This window comes from Manis javanica, chromosome 11 (assembly GCF_040802235.1).
Source record: "Manis javanica isolate MJ-LG chromosome 11, MJ_LKY, whole genome shotgun sequence".
NCBI classification, from domain to species: Eukaryota; Metazoa; Chordata; class Mammalia; order Pholidota; family Manidae; genus Manis; species Manis javanica.
Window position 1 is genome coordinate 47,706,693 of NC_133166.1, and position 20,599 is coordinate 47,727,291.

Below are 20,599 nucleotides of genomic sequence, written 5' to 3' on the forward strand. Positions count from 1 at the left end.
TCTATATTGGCTTTACTCATAATTACCAAAAACTGGAAACAAGGCAAACATCCCTCGAGTAGGGGAATGGATCTACTATAGCACATCCACATCATGGAATACTCCTCAGCAATAAAAAAGAATATTACACACTGACATGCCCAACAACATGGTAGAATCTCAAAATACTATAAGCAAAAGCAGCCAGGCACAAGACTACATTCTGTTTCACTCAATTTATATGACTTTCTGGTAAATACAAAACAACATAAAACACAAGACCCAAGGTAGAAAACAGTTCATAAGGGTGGGGAGAAGGGCTGCCTACAAAGAGCACAGGGAGAGTGATGGAGAAGTTCTAGATCCTGCCAGTAGCAGTGGTTACATTACTGTATGCATTTCAAAACAGGCAGAACTGGCCACTAAAAAGGATGAATTTTAGGACTGAGAGTTTGGAGGGAGTTTTCCCTATATATTCAGAGTTATAAAGGACAGTTAAGTAGTCAATTAAAGTAGAAAGAAGGACAATCCAAGACTAAATTAGTTATTTCAGGGAAAAAATATGGATGCAGTGAAAGAAAGCGGGGGTGGGGGGTACCTCAAATAGATTCATTTGTGAAGAACTATAAAAGCCAAAGTTTTATAAAATGTAACCTTCCAAGAGTCAACAAATTTAAAGGAAATCTATTATAATCAAGAACTGCAAAAGGAATTACACTTGTGAGAAAATACGACGATTTCTATTAGCACAGTATTTTATGGATAATTTTCAGTAATGACACCAAGAATCATCAGAAATACCTTCTAAATGAGATGAATATATTTAGATTTAAATATGTGACTATATCTGGGATAAAACAGGAGCTCACTCCCTTTTCAATAAATCATCAACTCCTGTCAAAACCAGTTCACATGTCTAGGAAACAATGAAACTAGAAATTCAGGCTGGGAAGGACCCTGATGAAATGTAGGCCATTATTTCCTCTGCCAAAGTTATGACTCCTCATCTTTGGGTGTCGCAGGGTTCTGTTTTGTGTGTTTTTCTACTGATGGAATGCCACCGCAGCCAGGGTGGTGCCAAGGGCGATTTTTTTTTTAACACAGAAAAAGACAGCAACTGATTTACCCTCTTCTCCATGTTCTTGGCCCTTGCCTGCCACACCAGCTGAGAAGCCTCCACAGTGTGGATTCCGACACCAAAAAGCAAAGCCGTAAAGCAGCTGAACTGAAACCACGCCCCAAGTAGAAGGCTGGTACTGTGCGACAGAACCTTCAAGACCAGTGCAGCAGGGCTTGGCTAGCATGTGAATGACGGACAGATCTTTCTGTGAACTGTCAAGATCATACACATAAAGGCAAAGAGTCCTCAGGCAGGTTCTACCAGGAATCAAGCACCTTCACCCCCAACTTGTGCCTCCATCAAACACAAATAACATATCAAACCTGAAAGAACAGCATCCAAAGGTCCTGTAAATGCATACATACACACTCACATACACATATATACTTATACACACCTACACCTAACACACGCACACACACACTCACATATACATATATACTTACACACAACTACATGTGCACACACATACATTCACATACACATACAAATTCCCTTTGATGAAATATATGAGCAAGTCAGAAAACCCTAACATGGAAGAAGGTCATACAAACTTAATTTAAACTGATAACAGAAACCTATTTATCCAAAACACAAGATCCCCTTTCACAGAATGTAATGGGGCCTTGGAAAACACAGTTTGATTGCTAACAGCAGAGCCTGTGGTTAGCGCACAAACTTGCCAACTTACTATGAAGTACGAAGACTTCTGCTGCATGCCTTCACAGCCCCAGACTATTTGCAAAGGACAGGAATGAAATATTCCGTATGTTTTCGTTGTCAGTGACATGGCTATTGAAAGCAAGGCGACAGCAGTCTCCCTGCTGAGCGGCTGGGTCAAGCTATTCATGTGTAACCAGGCAGATGTCAAGATGGTAATGGGAAAAACATCTCAAACATTTTTTTTAGACAAAACCCTGGATAGAATATGCACAACTGTATCTGAAACACTGAGCCAATCTAAATAAGTTGTGAGCACTGTTGTATATGTTAGCTGCTGCTCTGGCATTATAATTCATTTTCAAATCGGTCTGAATCAATACTCAGAAAGGCATTTTAAGTTTCTGAGGAAGGTTTAATTGGGTTCAATAAGAAGGTCACATAACTCTTAAGAAATATATAGAAGATTTTAAAGAATGGATTTTAGTTCTAAAATTATGTTTAAGATAACAAGCTTTTGTTTATCCACAAAACTCAACCATGAGTCTCAAATGTAAAAAATACATAGGTATCCTATAAGCAGCACAGTATGACAGTATACAGTTCTGCTGGATTTGAAATGTATACAGTAACATAACCACTACCACTGTCAAATTTTCAGAGTATTTTAAAAGTTCTTTCAAACTCGAATATTTCTAGAAACAAAGTGGTATGAAGAAACAGCAATGCCGCTAAATTGTCAGTCCTGAATAAATCTTACCCATCTCCAACATGCAAAGTGATCTGAGAAAGTAGGTAGGCACTAATCAGCAGAGCTTCCCAAAGAGTGAAGCATTGTTTAATGGAAAGCCTCAATGTTCCAACATCTGGAAGTAGAAAATCAGTATGCAAAGATCACATGCCTGTTTGCTATGAGGAGAAACAACACGATGTTCCCCTGTCAGGACAGCACTTTCTACTTAACCAGCCATCTCAGGAAAGTAGCGCCAACTCAGAGCCCTGAGCAAGAAAATATGATTTCTCCTGGACTTTCTCCTCCAGAGAAACTGTAATCCCCACCATCACCCTTTCTTGTTAGAAGGTGAGTGGAACCATCTATAAGAAGGCATCCTGATAAAAACATACGCACTACTCTTTCTCCACCAGGATCTTTATGGCTTTCGGAATGAAAGATCTGCCAGGTGAGTAGCCCTTTTTCCATAGCACAGTGGTTCACCTGTGAACTCTACAACAGGCTTTGAACCTGATACACATTCAAAGAACCAGAGAAATAAGGTTTCAAATTTTGAACTACAAAATGGTCACACACACTTTTTGCAGGAAAAGCCAATGTCCAAAGTGACTAAGTGACATGTCCAAACTCACAGATTTAGCAACTCAGGGGTCTTGATTCTGTGTCACACTCTCAAAAACAAAAGCACTCTTCAAGACCTGTTCATAAAAATATTCCCATAAAAAGAAGACTGGAGAGTAGATAGTGACATAAAAAGCTGGATTACATGACCATGGACTCACAATGACCTTGGAAAGAAGGCCAACGAGAAAATTTTTCTTTGTCACAAAGACAGGAAAATATTAAGATTAAAAAAAAAACACTAATCAAATGAGATGAACTAGTGGAAGGAGCACAGGAGGATGAAAACTGGGACTATAATAAGCTGCTAAATATCAGTTAGTAATAAACCCATAATGTGTAATTTCTAAACCATGGAACCAAAATATTTGAGATATATTAAATTCACTTAATATTCTCTTCTTAACTCTGACCAAATTATATGGGAATTCTGTATATGTTTCAGTTTATGTGAGATGAGAGCTTGAAGAGGATCCCCAAAGCAATGATATTCGGGAAATGCAAAGACTGGAAAATTCAGCTCCTATACACATAAAGAGCACATGAACAGTCTTCAAGAAGATTAAGAAACCTAACGGTTAGCTGACATTGTTTTCTCTCTCCTCACCTCCAAAAATAGTTGGCAGACTTCAAAACAGAGTTCCTAGTGTAAGTTATTCAAGGGATAATACTTTCATACACGGAAAGGGTGACGATCTAGAACAGACTGGTAACCACAGGTCCACTCTCTCCTGAGAAAATCTTGCCTGCCAGGCTCTTCTCATAGTACCCATATAGCTTCACCAAGAACCTCTTAGTATGAAGCTTTCCTCTCAGGAAAATGGGAAATTCCCATTAATGAATCAGTATCACAGCCTAATCCCTAGGGTTGCAGAGAAAAACCTGCCAACTTGGAAGCACACCTCCTATCCTGAACCTTTAAACCAAGAAACATGAAATGAGAACTGTAACATGCATCTCCCTTCCTAGAAATACAGCTCTCAGCAAGCTCTTTAGGGGAGTCTGATACCACCCCTGTACTAAGGTACTCTGTAGTTTGTACTGAGACCACAGGTGAGCACCTCACAGCCTGCAGCAATGGAGAAGTGAGACCTGCAGCTTTCCTAGGGGCCTTCGTCAGCCATGCCTAGGACAGTTCCAAGGTAAAGGTGCCGCCTCCTTGCCAAATTTATGTCACTCTTCTCAGGAGGAAAAGTTTCCCCCAAAAAATTTTAAAAGAATATATGGGAATAGGGAGAATCTCACCTATGGTTTTCCTGGATATCTAAATCTGATTCAAATACCAAAAATATTTTGTCATCAGGGTACACTGAGATTTTCATTCTTGCAATGATTAACTCTGTATTTAGAACTTTGTTAAAAAACTTTTTTAAGGATACATTCTCCTAGTGTAAACATAGGAAAAAAAGTGACTAACGGAACTTACAATACCTTTTATCTCTCTTGATTCAGAGTACTTAAATACAAGTTAAATATGAAGAATAAAGGATTATTAAATATCTTGTAATATATTAAAGATGCTTTCTTCACATGTTTTCTCATTAACACAGACAACAACAGACCAGCCTGGGAACTAAACATTTACCCAGTCTTGGCCCAGCTGCCTCCCAAAATATCTAAAATATCTATGGTTTACATTTCCTTACAAGGATATTCTTATATTACTACGGGGCAACATGGTGCCACAGGGGGGTCGTTCAATGCTTTCCCTGTAAGATCTTTCAGTATAGAAAAGCTAAGAGAACCACAAAAATGTTTTTTTGTAAGTGTCCATTTTTTGGACATAGCCTATTAGGAGGACATTTCTGAACTTCAATCACTTGCATCTAAAATAAGAGATGCATGATGACAAATCTTGCTATAGACTTACAGCAGAGGGGGAGGACCTGGCAAATGTGCTTTTGGGCAATGAAAATACATAATGGTATCAAAGCATGTTTCAGAGAGGAAAAACCACCACCCCAGACATTCAGAATTGTAACTGCTTATACATGACACAGAATACTTCAGTACACTTTAAGAATCTGGCTAAAAACAGTCCCAGACATACACATAGTTCAATAACAAGTATTTGGGGGCAGGGGAGGGTGTCAATACAGAGTATACTACTACATAATTACATCTTGCCATTTAAAAGGGGTATTTGAGTATTAACTTCTAAAGTCTTTAAAAAGCTGGTAAGTTATTAAATGTCTATGAACTGTAAAATCATGACCTGTCTCATGCTAAGATTCATTTCTAAACTCGATTTTGAACTAACCCAGTATCGGACAATAGAGCTGACACCTGGCCTACAGTTTGACCATCAGGTGCTTAAAGACACAAAAGAAACGTCTAGAAAGGCAGACAAATCAGCCATTTATGTAATAGTACTGATTTGCTAAATGCCCTAGATTTTTTTTTTTCTTCTCTGACAGAATTTTAGAGTATTTTCTTATCCTCAGTAAAGCTTTTGAAAAACTATACTTCCCTGAACAAAGCTGGGGGGGAAAGGAAAAAGTTATTCATATTCTTATACATATAGGGAAATAAGCTTTTAATACTTCCAAAAACTGAAAGGCTACACCAAAGCCATGAAAGAGAAAGCTGGGTGACACATTACTAATGCTAAAACCTTGAGATCTTGTTGAAAAATTAAAAGAGCAAAGCTGTCTTACCAAGACACTGTTAAGTTACATTAGTTACAGTTTTCAGAATTAAAGGCACATTTGTCAGGTTTTAATTTTTAACTCAGGTATACTAACAAATAATTGTGCTCTTAGGAAAATTCCTATCTTTTCCTCTAGAGAAAGAAGTGAGAGTCTTAGAAAAATTTCGATGAATCACGGAAGCATTCTTAACACCTTTACTTGCTTATTAATATCCTACACAGCTACAGAGAAATTCAAAGCAGCGATAGCCTCCGCCATCATCTAGCCCCAAATCCATAATTTACTGAAAGGAAGATGAGAATAAAACACCAGGTACAAGCAAGGAGACCAGAAACTAAAATCCAAGCTCACGGGCTATCAGTACTTTCCACTATTATAAAGGTGACTAAAATAAGAATTTGAGAGAGAGACTGAGAAGAGGCCAAGAAAATGCCTAAACTTGCCTGGATCCACCTACCAGTACAGCACTTTGATCTTCCCTAAGAGATTAAGTTGTCAAATGTTACCTTCCAATTCTAATGTTAACAGCCAAGTGCCTGGACATTAAATACTTCTGATATCATAACCATCATTAGCATTTAGTTTGACTAGAAATCATAAAATATTAGTGGTTACCGCAAGCCTCAAGGAGCCCGGTTCAAGTCCCAGGTATCGCTCACACCACACCCAGTGCATTGTATTGTTGCCTCGTGAGGCAGTGAGTCCCCAGTTCAGTGGAAATACTCCCCTAGAGCTGGACAACTGGGGAAGTTTCCCGGGTGTGTGACAGATTCTATGACTGAGAAAACTATATTTTACTTAACACAACAGAAAGGACCTGAGAAATGTATAAAAAACAAAAATAAAATCAAATAGAAAACTTCTGGCAGTAAGGATTGTTTACTTGTTTTCTTACAGGTGAAGAAAACAATGCCCTGAAGGGTTAAGATCATCACCCAGTCAAGGTCACTCATTTGACCAATCTGGAATCCAGCTCTCCATAGTCCCAGCAGAATGCTTTCTCTTGTAATTAAAAAGAACCCAGTAGTTCACTAGTTTGTAAAATTAAGGATCTACACTTAAAGATTGTCCACATGGTGGCCTTGTTTAGAACAGAGTTCTCTGGTGTATAATACTAACACATCCCTAGAAAGATACATTACACAAACTAACATTGAAATATACAGATAGTAATTCAGAAATCAAGAGATAATCAAAATTCCATCATCAAAAAAAGGTAGAAACATTCAGACGCTGATTACTAACCTGCCAGGGAATAGATCAGAGGAAACAAGAAAATGCTCTTAAATGATACTATTAAAAGAAAAGAGATGTTTAGGGTCATAAAAAAATACACTTTAAGGAAGAATCTGAGATGATGCCTGCAAAAGAAAAAGCAATGTTAAAAAACAAACAAACAAACCTCAAAACTTCTCAGGTAACATTGGTTCTATATAGGAAGCTCAATTACCTGCCCATGTATAGGAAGGATACACACACTGTGAAGGTTGGAGAGATTATGATTAATTATGTGGAAGTGAGGACATTGAGTAACTTTCTGTATAGTATCCAAATTACTGAAACAGAATTTTATTTTCCAAGTGTTAAGCCATACCCACAGGAAACAAGCAGAGCCATTCTACCCTAGCAAAGTGCCTTAGCTAGTCATGCATTCTGCAACAAGTCTCCATGGCAAATTTCCTAACACACACTTCTAAACACAAAGAACTCCTCCTCCAAATGAGTGGTAATAAACAGGCTTGTGCAACTTCAACTAGAATGATATTCTGCTATTCCTGGGATCTTTTCATGTGAGGATCAGAACATTACCATCACTCTGCCATCGTAAAATTGTGCAAGAATTATAAAATCATAGAACTTCTGGAAGCTACAAGCAACCTTTGATATAATTTAGTGAATCCAATTACTTCATTTTTCAGATGAGGAAACTGTTACCAAAAAGTAGAATGACTTGCCCAAGGCCACACAATTACTTGGTGGCATGGTAAGGATTGTAATCAAAGAGTCAGACCCACCCCTGTGTCCATGAAACCACAGGAACAACCTTTATAATCTTAGAACTGTACACCAGACATAATCGTGGGTGTGGAAATTTGTGCTATGGGTCTATGATTCTCAAAGTCTGAAGCAGTAACACACAAACCAGAGGACATACATATAAAATCCCCTCCCAACCACCAAATGTGACTTCATCTCTTTCTCCTCCAAGTTAAGATTCTGGGAATGTTAGGTGAGTATGAGTGACCTTTTTACCATTCATACAAGAATAACCTTGAAGCCTTTTGGTAAAATAAAATTTGGAATTTTAATACTAGTAAGTAAGGTTACTTCTTTTGAAATACCTCAGGGTGAACTGTGACACACCCATGCATTGTGACACAGAACTGAGAACGGTTGTTGCAAAATACAAGTCATCATTACAGGTGCAGCAAATGGTGTGAACACAGAATCCCATCAACAGTCCTAAGGATTATGTCTGACTCTGTCCCCAGACTCTGATAAAGCAGCTTTCAGCAGGAAACAGACACTGTTAGACTGAACAAGTTTATACGAGCCTAAAGGAGAAGCAGGTATCCTCTCTCCCGGGCCTTCTCAGATCTGGATAAAAGACAAAATGCTGAGAATGCTGAATTTGGCAATCCTGTGGGAATGAAGTCTGAATTCCAAGCCCCAATTCTGCCCCTCATTGTGGCCTTAACTCCCTCTTAATTTTACTTCACTGTAACATTTTAAAGTGCCTCCTATGTACTACACTCTGCGGACTCCAAGTGAAGTAAAATAAAATTCCTGCTCTTCATCAGTTCTGGGGTCTTCAAAGTGGGATGTCTGAAGATACTACACACGCCTCCTGAGGGACATGAAGGTACTACCCATGCCTCTAGGGCAAGGTGAAAGTACTACACCAATGAGCAATAAGAAGAATAAGGATTAATAATTATAGCCTTACCCTTTTAACTTCTATTTTTCTTAATTTTACATATAACTAAATAGGCCTTGATGCACAAACCCCAGAAATTATAAGTAAACAGAAGTTAGGTCCCACGGATCCAGTCCCTGCTGTGAACCTGGCTCACTAAAGCTGTGAGAAGAGAGATTAGAAGTACTTGGAAAAAGACCCCAGGTGATCCCAAATCCACTGGGGTGCAGACTCACAGCATCTACCCCCTTTTGAGAATCACTGGACTAGCTGGTTTCCCAAATGCAAACATACTGCCCTTGAAATGCCCTTTAGATGGGGTTGTCATAAAAAATATGCTTTTGAGGGTGAAACAAAGAGTAATAGGGTGAAATGAGCAGTTATCAGGAGGACCTGTACAATCACTCTATCTACTAGTCACAAATGGAAGAAAATATGACACATTTGTTCACAACTCGGAAATGCTATGATGACGCTAGTTTAAGCAATCTAATCTGGACTGGTGCCAATTGCTTTTCTGTTTCCCAAGCCATGAACAGTGAGTCTTGTAAGGCTCACAGTGGAGAACGTAGCATTTCACTAACTTCAGCGATCCTAAAGGAAGAGCCTAATGCTCTGTAGAGGCGTGTGTTCTCATAAAAAATGTGCTATTTCTTTGTGGTTTTAGGAACTAATGTAAAACAGCCCTTTTCCTTACAGGGCAAGTCTACACATTTAAACTCAAGGACTCTGCTAAACAATGTCTTTACGATTAAAATAGTAAAATCATGCCTCTCTGTAAGAGAGCAAGTGCCGAGAGAAGTTTCTGGTAAAGGTATCTCTCCCGCTTGAATACCCTAGGAGTTCCAAGATGTGGGGACACAGTCCTTTCCCCACTCTTGCTTCCCTTACTTCTCCCTTAATGTCCCTCTGTAGGCAAAGTGCTCTTCACTGCAAAGTTAACTTTTTTCGGCAAAAAGCTAAAATTTCACCATACAAAAGGAAAATAACTTCAAGCACATAAGAAACACCTGAAACAGGGATAAATAACCAGGGGGAGAGGCTAGAAGCCACAGAATGAGATAGGTCTCAAGGCCACAGTACTCAATAAAATCCCAGAGGCAGAAGGCAAACAGAACACCTCCCACCCCCCACCCAGAACTACAGCAATGCTCTGACTCTGCATAGCTCCTTATTCCTTTAAAATTGTTTCTAAGAGGTCCCTTTCAGTAGCCATAAGGTAAAAGGAAATTCCCTTGACCCAAGGACCTCCCAGAATCCTTTCCTCTCTCAAACACTTCCTTCACTGCTCTTGATTCAGTCACTCCACTGGCCACACAACACAAGTAGAACGAACGAGAGGGTACACCAAGCCCTGCACTCAATTACCCTATTCTTTCCCTATTGGTGGCTTTTACCAACACCACCTCCAACAAATTTCAGATTTCTCTTCTTTTCTGAAGGGAATGTCTGCAGCTCTCAAGTTCCCCTTTGGGGACGTTGATTTTGAAATTCAGAACCATCTGAGTGACTTTCCCGGGCCCAGATGTCTCAAAAGAAGTTTTGCCGGTTAAAGCACAAGAGAAAACTTCTGCCTTCCTTTCTGGCTGAGCAGAGCACCGGCTCTGTAACTTTGATTTTCTTCCAACATCCTGTATTTCAGGTCAGCATTCCTTTTTTAAAAGGCCTTGTTGGGTAAGAAAAGTATTTTCACCAAGAGAAATCTGCAATTTTCCCCACCTCTCCCCCTTGTTTTCGCAGGCTTCCCTGTGAGCTCCAGAACCCTGAGCGTTTGTGGGTTGAGTCCAAAGTGGAACTGAACCGAAATGCCAGGTCGCAATACCTGGATAAGGCCAAATTGGAAAGCGATTCGCCCTGACTGAGCTTACAGGTGTTTCTTCTCCCCACATGCTCCAGGAGGCTCCAGGTGCTTTCCCACGAAACATGCCGAGGTCGGCCGACTCAGACCAAATTCTAGGTGCCCTAAGCCCGCCGATTATGAAGCTCTTTCCAGCAGAGCAGGGGCCGAAATGAGAAGAGAAGGTCGCGTGGAAAGGCTGCCAGGGACAAGCTTTTCCAGATTCCTCCCTCCTGCTTGGCCCTATATGCACTTGGGAGTTGGGGGACGGAAGGGTGTTTGTGCCCGGAAAGTGTGGGGAAAGAGAGCCTCTCGCGGCCCAGCCCGGGCTGGCACCGTTAGGAAAGCCCGCGGCACGGGGGTGGGTGCAAGCACCCACCCACATAGGTGACCGGCAACCCCCTCCTCGGACAGCGCGGGGTCGGGTGGGACTGACCGCTGGCTCCGCCCACGGCACCCCCTCTGCGTCCCCCTTCCGCGGCGCCCCCGCGCCCCCGCCGCCGGCACTCACAGCGCTTGGGTGAAGGCGCTGAGCCCCTCGGGCACAGCCGTCAGCCCCTTCCCGGAGCAGTCCACCCGACGGTCGCCGTCGCAGCTACAGGGCGCCGCGCAGAGAGGCGGCGCCGCGCCGCTGGGCTCGGCCGAGCCGCGCAGCCCCAGGGCGAGGAAGCAGAGTAGCCCCAGCGGGCCCGGCATTGCTGCGGCCGCCTCCCGCGCCGGCCTCTCCCGCGGCGCCGCTCGCTCGGCGCGCCTCCGCTGCCCTCCGACGCCCCGCGGCGCCCCCGGCGGCCTGCCTGCGGGCTGGGGAGGGGGCTCTCCTCTCGGCGGTGGCGGGGCTCGGCCCCTTCAACAGTCCGCGGCAGCAGCGCAGGGACGCGGCGCTCCGGAGTTTCGCCCTCCCCGCTGCTCCATGGAAGCGCAGAGGCAGCCCCGCTCCTCCCGCGGCTCAGGCCACCCGGCCCGGCCGGGCGCAGCTGCGGGGGCCGCGCTCTGCCATCGCACCCGCCCCCCGGTTCCCGGCCTCCCGCCGCAGCCGCTTTTCAAGGTTGCGGAGCGCAGCCTTCAGCCATGCCGGCCCCCCGCCCCAGCCCCAGCCCCCGCCCGGCGCTAGCACAAACACCAGGCTCTTTCTCGCTCTCTCGCTGCAGCGGCTCAACCTCCTCCCGTCCTTTTCCCTTCTAGGGTTGCACGCTCGGGTTCCCAAGCCCCCATCCGCCGAGTTATGCAAATCACTTAGGTACATGCAAAACTAACCCTTATCCCGGAGTGCCATTGGACCGGGGAGGTCTTGGGCTCATTACTATGCAAAGAGGGGAGCCGCCACTGGCCAAGAGTAGGACCAGAGAGGCGTGTCTATCGGGCGTGAGTGACAAGGTGGTGGTGGTTGTGGTTCAAGGCAAAATCCCTGACTTGACTCAATTTGCATGGCAGGTTGTGGATTGAAGGTAGAAGGATCTGAAGAGGTGGAGGTAGTTTTTCCCTCCCGCTTTGTCTTCTTTTCTCTGCAGAAATTGGACCTCCTAAATTGGATGACCTGAAACGCAGAACTTGCCTCCAGCATTCAGTTTAAGTTTCAAATGACTCTCCACTGTTTCAAAGAGCCAAGATTCTGAGAGCTGTGCAAATGGAAAAAAATTTTGAAGAGGAGGGGAAAAGTCTCTCTTAAAGCGATGTAAATATTTAGGTTTTAGCTCTACACTAAATTAAAACAATTTATCCCCACAAGCCTCCCATTTAACCTAGGATCTTTATACCTATTTTGATATGTGCTTTTGATAAGTCCTAGCAATTAACCATCTACAATACAGACTTTTGGTGACTGCAATTCAGACTGCTTTCTCACAAATGTTAAAATCCTAAAACACAGGCATCTTGTCAAAGAAGATGATGTGTCTGAACACCGGACAATTTCTCCACACAACAAAGCATTTGAGTGTTAGGTGACTACCACTGAGAAGCCAGCACCAATTTTGGTGTTAGATAATTATTAGCATTCCTTCCTCTTCTGGACTTTTGTGGCTTAACAGAACCTATAGAATCATTTACTTCTCCAAACACTGGTTTATGCACACCTCTTTTGTGTCTTTTATTATGCCTTTGGGTTGGTTTAGTCTATTTTAAGAGTCATTTTTCATAAATAGTTAAAGGCAGACAGGGTTAAAAATGTCACTGTCATAAAGTTGATCACTCATGTCCTGCAAGTAAAATTAAAGAAAATGGAAACAAGTTGATGCAGACCTAAGAAGTTTAAAGTGAACCATTTCCCTCATCTCTGTATTCAAGAGTTTAATCTTTAAAAATAGAGACCATTTAGGCCCAGGACTAACATACAAGACATTTATTTACATGATAGAGTCAGTAAATACAGATATGCCTTCATTTCAGGTTTTAGGAATGACGTGTTTCCTCTAATTATGGGTCTGAAAGATAGATGGACATCCCTCCTGTTTTATAGGTAGGAAAGCTGAAGCTCTCGGATACTGTACTGTGCCCAGGGTCATCACCGAGGAACTCCAGTCAGTACTCCTGGATCCTTGACTGGTGTTCTGCCTTTGAAGCTTGCCCTAAATTGGCTTTCATCGTCTTAATCATTTCCATTATTTTCTAACAACTTGCATAAAACAAGTGAAGTGAGGAAAAATTTTAAATTTTGTTTCTTTCATTGATTCCTTTAAGATCTCTCTGTTATAATAATGCTGAAAGAGAACAGTTTCTCTTGCCATATCATTTCCCTCTGCTTTTTAAAATTAGTTATATGTTATACTGATTGATTTTATTTTGCCCAAATAACCCATTTCCTTTATTATAAATTAGCAGTTTTTAAGTTTTCGGTAGGCATGAGAATCGCATGCAAAACTTTTTATTAAAAATGCAAAGTGCCTAGCTTGGATACCCAGAAAATGAACTAAGATACGATATGAGGAGGAGCTTCCGGCATCAGCACTCTCTGTAGGACTCGTGCCGGGGGATGATCATCAAAAAGCCTCCACAGGGATCCGGACGATGCTGCGGTTGTGGCTGCATCCAGCCCACCGTCTCCTGGACTTGCCATAAGAAGGAGGAGGGAGATGTCTAGGCTGGCATGTGCATACAGTGAGACAACGAATTTGACTGGATCTGTACTGTTGGAACTCAACCAGGAGTTGGGAGGGGTGCAAGTTGTAGCACCCCAAAATCTCATGACTATAGACTATCTATGGTTAAAAGAACATATGGGATGTGAACAGATCCCAGAAATGGGCTGCTTTAATTTGTCTGATGGTTCAAGTACAGTTCGAAAATATCCATCATATCATAGATAAATTTTCACAAATGCCTAGGGTGCCTAAATGGTTTTCTTGGCTTCACTGGAGATGGCTGGTAATTATAGATTTGCTTTGTTTATGTCACCGTATTCCTATTATGTTAATATGTGTGTGCAAATTAGTTAGTAGTTTAAAACCTATACATACTTAAGGTACTATACAAGAAGATATGTCAAAGAAATAATCAATCCTCCCAAGTTTCCTTCATATGCTACATCTATAGCTTTTCTTCTTCCTTCCTAATTACAAACCTTAAATAGAATTCGTGCCTCATATCGAATTTACCGAGTATCATAATTCCTCCAGGTGGTAAAGATACCTCGAGACAAGTGCTGGGCATAGAAGCCACAGGGCATAAATCTGCAAAGAAGTTAAAAGCTAACCTTTGCAAACAATATGGCTTCTCTCTCACTTACCAACTTTACATTTCCCTGTATGGCCCCGGAAGATGACTGGTTAGCCAGAGACGGGTAAGATTCCTCAAGGGAGGAACAACCTAAGACAGGCACAGTCGCAGGGGGGCCATCAGGTGAGAATTTGGGGATCAACAGAGGTGAGGCTCAGAACCTCACCCCCCCTGCTTTGAGAGAAATCTTCTGCATCCGTGGATGTCTTGCTGCCCTTGTCTAGCCTGGATTAATACTTAGTCCATAGGCACACACCTGATCATCTGATCATCTACATTTGCCTTCTTACAGCACTAAACTATGTTTTCTACCTTTATCTTGCATCTACCTACCACTTCAGCATTTTATCAAAAATAAAAATAATAATAATAATAGGAGAAGTGTGGGATCAACATATAAATCAAGTACAAAGGTCAGATGAATATTCATATTTGACCTGATGGTTTATAGGTCATATTGCATGATCAAAACCGAAAGTTTCTGTGATGAATGCCCTTGTGCTGTTCACCATGTAAGAATTTATTCACTCTGTAAGAATTCGTTCACCATGTAAGAACTTGTTCGTTATGCTTCAGAAGATTGGAGACTGACGAGAATTAGGCTTGAGATGGATTAATGATTGTACATTGAGCATTGACCCCCCTATACTGAATTTTATTGTTGTTAACAACCATTTGATCAATAAATATGAGAGATGCCCCTCTAAAAAAAAAAAAAAAAAAAAAAAAAAAAAAAAATGCAAAGTGATTTAATAGCCCTGGGTGGGGCCTAGGAAACAGTATTTTGATGCACATCCCATGAAAGTGATACGGGTGGTCCATAAACCATATTTGGAGAACTTTATTATTTGCTTCCAAGGAATAAAATCTTAGATTAGGGTTGGCAATTTAGATGAAAGGAGAGACTTGGATTTTGGAGAAAGGAGAGATGTAGATTTTACTGAAGAAAAATTCCTAGTGTCCACCAAATGTAAGTAAGAAAGAAGGATTCAGATTTGCAGCTTGTCCAAGAGACAAAATATCAGGAACAAAGGATTTAGGTAGAGAAGCAGGGTTAAGATCTATTAAAGTGTTAGTATTTCTTACACTTGCTACATTATATATGCTTTGTATTAAAGATACATTGGCCAATTTGTCTTCACTTCTTGGATAAGATGTCCCAAAATTGGAGAAAAACTAATTTTTAAGATATTATCCCAGATAATTAGAGGACAATGGTCAGCTCTGACATAAACCATAAAGACCTAGAAAAACATCAGAATGAAGCAAAAGTTGGTGGAAAGAAAAAAATCTTAATAGAGATTCTGTCTCCAGACTGGGTCTTCTCTTCAGTTTTTCATGGCCACGGATGAGTAAATTGTTGCATCCATAGGCTAAATAAGAGGAAGGGGAGCCTGGCTGATACACTGCTGCACACACTGCAGGGTGCTTTTGGGCAATGGAGAAGGCACATGCCATTGGGTGATGCTCACCTTAGGGCTTTTGTGGAGAGGGCACAGGCTTGTTGACTGGTGGAGAAGCTGGACTTTGTCCCCTCACCCCCTCACCCAGGCACTCTTGTAAAGAACTTGTACAAAGGTATGCAGAGGCCCTACTCTCTAAATAAATGGGCCAAAGAAACAAAACCTGGGAGATTGTGGGGGCTCTCCGCACAGTCTGTACTGATTGAATTAAAGGTCCTGAAACACAGAATTTCACTTAAGAAATATCTCCAATTTACAAAAAGAACAAAAATCTGAGTTCACAGCAAGCAGTTTAAGAAATAAAATGTTACAAATGTAGGTGAAACTCCTTCCCTTTGTACTCCTCTCCCTGGGAAGTAAGCCCTTTCCTAAACTTTGTAATTAATTCCCATGTATATTCCCATGCTTTTCATAGGTGTGTATCCCTGAATAATACATTGTGTATTGTTTTTCATTTGTAAGTAGTATCATTCTATACTTTTCTGCAACTTGTTTTTTCACTCAGTATGTGAGCAATCATGAGATAACATGGCTGCGGTTAATTCATTTTCATTACTATATAGCATTCCATATAAACAATATACCTATTATTTACTTATCCATTCTATTGTTAAAATAAGTGTATTTCTTTTTCTAAGAAGGTTACCATGAACATTCTTATACAAGTCTCCTTGTTCATCTGCCAGTTTCTCTAAAATATATTTTCTTTTTATACCTGATGTGCGTGTGTGTCTAGGAGTAGAACTGCTGTAGATTACATGCACTATTATTGGATATTGTTAATCTGCTTTCAAAGATGACTGTACTTATTTGTGCTTTCCTTAGCAGAGAATAAGATTCCCCATTACTCAACATCCCTGCAACATCTGATATTGTAAACTCAAGTATCTGCAAATCTGATGCATATGACGTGAAATCTCAGTGTAGTTTAAATTTGACTTTCCCTGATTACAACTACATTTTTAATATGTTTACTGGACATTTCAGTGTGCTCTTCTGTGCATTTCCTAATCATTGCCTTTGCCTGTTTGTATTCTGCTGGCTTGTTCATATTCATTTTTATTGTTTAGGGTCAGATAATAAATATTTTGGGCTCCGTGGGCTATATGGTCTCTATCACAACTATTCAACTCTGCCATTGTAGCATGAATGCAACCATAGATAATACATAAACATATAGATGGGGTGATGTTCCAATAAAACTTTTTAGGTAAGAACAGGTGTTGGACTAGTTCTGGCCCATTGCCATCTTTTCCCAAACCTGTTTTATAGGTGCTAACCCTTTATTGAAGTCTGGTTATTCTTGAAAACTATTTGCAGGATCACGTAAAATTTGGAGGGACCCACTTTCCTTCCAACTTGAGATCAACACCTTGAAACTTCTGGTCTCTTTGGTGAACTCATGCTGAAGATTACATTGCAGCATGAGCCCAAAAGAGCTCATTATACACTTAAAGATTCCCCCTTTCTTTAAAGAATGGCCCAGAGGGAGTCTTGGACACTTAGGGTTTATCTTACTTTCCACCCAAAAGGCACTCAAATATTTTTTACTTGAATGCATTCCATGACCTGTGAAAAACAGCTTTTAACTTTATAAAAGCATAGGTACCAAACCTACCACCTGAAATTAGAAGCTCAATATATATATATTAAAATATATATGTATCTGTATATATACACACAAATACATAACTATGGCTGTCTCTGTGTACATATATACACATAAACATTTCAGAACAAGATAGATTCAGGGAATAAAAAAAGAATATCATGCCCATCAGATAGGTGATATGTATCTATTCTAACGCAAAGAATGCTATTTGCAGCTGGAGCTTTGGGATGGAGGAACTCCCACATTGGGCCCTAAAAGCTTCCAATCATTCTATCCCAGTTTTAAATAGGTACTTTCATTCACTTGTCCTTTTCTTCTGTGTCTCAGTGTCCCTAAAGTGGTCCTATTGTGCACAGGAAATAGTATCTATTTTTTAGGAATAATTTAAAGTACAAATGATTCTTTTGAAGCACAAAAAATAGCAACGCAAAATTGTTGACAAATTAAAAACATCCTTTTAAGCTGCACGTGGGGCCAAATTTGGGCTTCTGGGCCGTCTTTCCTCTGCTGTCACTTATGTAGAACTGCTGAATCTTTGGGATGTGAGGACCAACACCCTTGAATCTTTCCATGTTACTGACTGAAGACCCATTCCTGAACCCAGCCCTTTTCAAAACATCACAGAAAAGTTTTAGTCTCCTGACCTGGGTGGATACCCAGGAGTCAGATTCCTTTTTCAGAACTTCTGAAGAACAATATTAACCCCAAATTTCAAAACATTTGGGTAAAATACCGGAAATATTTTCCCTATTTATGCCTAATCCTTTCTAAATCTGATTTTCTTTTTTGATTTTTTTTCTTTCAGATCTAACCCAGGAGAATGAGACTCAAAGTTCTGATTTACAGAAAAGCATGTGGCTCCCAAGATCTGAGTATATAAGTAAACTACTAGCAAGAAACTCAACTTGGCAAGCGTTAAATGAGTGTTAAAGAAACCAGACATTGTAAGAGGTAGAAAAATAAAAGAAGGAAAATCAGAATAGAAATCCAGAAGATTACCACCTAGATATGCTGAGGCTTTGTTAGGAACAAAGCATTAACACAAAGTTCAGTTACAGGATGGGATTCCTTTTCACTCCTTCAAAATTCCAAGTAAAATGTTAAACATTTTAGAAAGACCGCAACATGAGACCATACTTCAGAGAACCACAGTGCAAAATCTGTGCATCCCACAGAAATGTGCATATACAAAATGTGCTTGAGGTTGGGGGTGCAAATGGTTTGGGGATTATTCTGCAGCCACTACTAAAATGTCCTGGAAAGCTTTCCTTTGTCTACATGAACATATTTAGAAAGAAATACAGAAAAGAAGGCAACAAGAGATTTTAGACTCCAGAAGAAGCTGTGAGAGGATAGAGAGAAGTAGACTTGACATTCTGTAATTGTCTTTCTTTTTCTGACCTGTGGGAATGTAATACTGTCACAAAGAAAAAAAAAAACACTTAGAAACACCTTTTGGATAATTCAGAAACCTTTCTGTCTACTGTGACTCTCTTCGAAATAGAAGTGGCAATCAGAAAGAAAATTTTAAAGTTTTGAACAAGTTTAAGGTCTTTAAAATAATTTTCAAAATATAAAAAATTCTGAGGCAATGTTTTTAAAAATATAGGCAAACCACCAACCATCTGTGATTTTCAAAATTACTTTGGAAACGGGGTCACAGCAAAGACAGCTATGGAGACTACATCGTGGGTGCTGGGCGTCAGGATGGTGCCAAAAATACTGTTCTTGGGGTCTGGTTGGCAAATCCTGGTACTACTGATTAAACTTTTTTCCCTCATGTTAGTGTTAAATTATCATATGGATTCAGTTCACAGAACACTGTGAGGAAATTTTAAAAATATTTAAGTGAGATAGAGCATTGGAGGACCTTGAAATGATAAATACATTATAGTAACTCCATCCTATATATTGATCTGAATAACTCCTTATATTTCAAAATAACACAAACCTGTCAAGCTTTTCAACTTTCTTTGGAATTTCTTTTTCAAAGAATATTTAGTACGCACCTGCTCCTCAGAAACTGAAGAGTTTAATGCAGGCCAGTCTACAGGTAAATCATCTGAGGATGATTTTTAAAATCTGTCTTTTTAATTTCATGGAAAAGAGAAAAGGCTTGACAAATTTTGTGTTTTACAAAGCAAGATAATCTCAATGCCTCAGAAGGTCTTTGGTTTATTTAAGGAACTTGCCATGCTCCCTCCTGAAAGCACTTTTCTCTTGATCACACATCCTGTTTGAGCTTGGGTGAAGATAACTGCAGATGCAGAGCCTACTGAGCCTACTTCATTCTTAGTAGAAGGACCAGAACAGTACTAAACCCATTCTCCATCCCCCCAGACCCTGAAAACCTATTTGCCCTAGATATTCATGCAATTTGATAATTTATATAGATCTGTTTTGTTTTCTTTTAGGGTGTGTTTGCAGAGTTTTCTCTCCTCATTGACAAAGCTTTGAATTTTATAAAATTTGTTTAAATAATAATTCTGAGTATAAATGAAAAGCTCAAGTACATTTTTTCCCCCACACTATTAAAGAATTTATTATCTCACATAATAAGGCCTCAGGGCAGGTTGACTCTGCTGCTCAGTGGCGTCATCAAGGCCCAGGTTCTTTCCATCTCTTCTCTCTGCTCTCCTCAATGTTGGCTCCATCCTCAGGTAGTCACAAATGGCTGCAGCAGCTGTAGGTTCTAGAGAGGTGGTCACTGCGTGCCATGCAGAGTCACAGGGAAAATACCAGAGTGGACCAATGGCGTAAGACAGCAACAAGCAGAATACTTAGGCTATGACTAGATTATATATCCCAGGGATGGGTGAACAGAAGGCATGCAGAGAACAACGTAGGGGAAAGGGTGCAGGGCTTCCATGCCCTCTCCAAGCATGCCACTCTCCCAGCATTTCCACCTGTTCACCAACCCAGAAGCCAGATGAGGTACATTTTTAAGCTTAGGCCTGATCTTTAAGTTAACAAGACCTGCGAGAAAATTCTAAAATAGAAACAATAGCACTTTGGTGCCACCTTGTGTTAACATACTAAAAGGTAGGCAAAAAAAAGGATCCTGCACAATATAATCTGAGATTCTATGCATTTACAAAAGCAAGTGAGAAAAACAGGTGTAACCGACTCCTTCCCCCCATAATCAGATTTAAAAGAAAAACATAATAAAATTACAATTCTACCAATATTTGAAAATTTTTAAAATGTCTTAAATGGTTTAAATTTTTTATTTTAATTTGGTTTCCAGCCATTCTGCTCAAAGAATTGCTTGCATGTTCATGTTTATAGCTGGCTG

General features: G+C 40.6%; 1 protein-coding gene and 1 long non-coding RNA gene across 4 annotated transcripts in view; one reads left to right on the forward strand and one right to left on the reverse strand.

The window, feature by feature from the left end:
• The window catches only part of LGR4 (leucine rich repeat containing G protein-coupled receptor 4), a 101,112-nt gene extending 89,443 nt beyond the window's left edge, over window positions 1-11,669 (reverse strand). Inside the window, exon 1 of one of the 3 annotated variants that reach the window (XM_017654083.3) lies at window positions 11,030-11,669. In XM_017654083.3, the coding sequence (XP_017509572.3) occupies window positions 11,030-11,214 (185 nt within the window). In that variant the 5' untranslated portion in view covers window positions 11,215-11,669. Of the gene's footprint in view, window positions 1-7,214; window positions 7,353-10,549; window positions 10,924-11,029 lie in introns of those variants that run through there. The other 2 variants (XM_073216344.1, XM_073216343.1) reach the window with 2 other exon arrangements.
• Window positions 11,618-19,303, forward strand: LOC140844415 (uncharacterized). The gene is made up of 3 exons (XR_012122662.1): window positions 11,618-11,755; window positions 12,027-12,190; window positions 18,110-19,303. It is a non-coding gene; the product is annotated as an uncharacterized lncRNA (long non-coding RNA).
• Window positions 19,304-20,599: the final 1,296 nt, after the last annotated feature.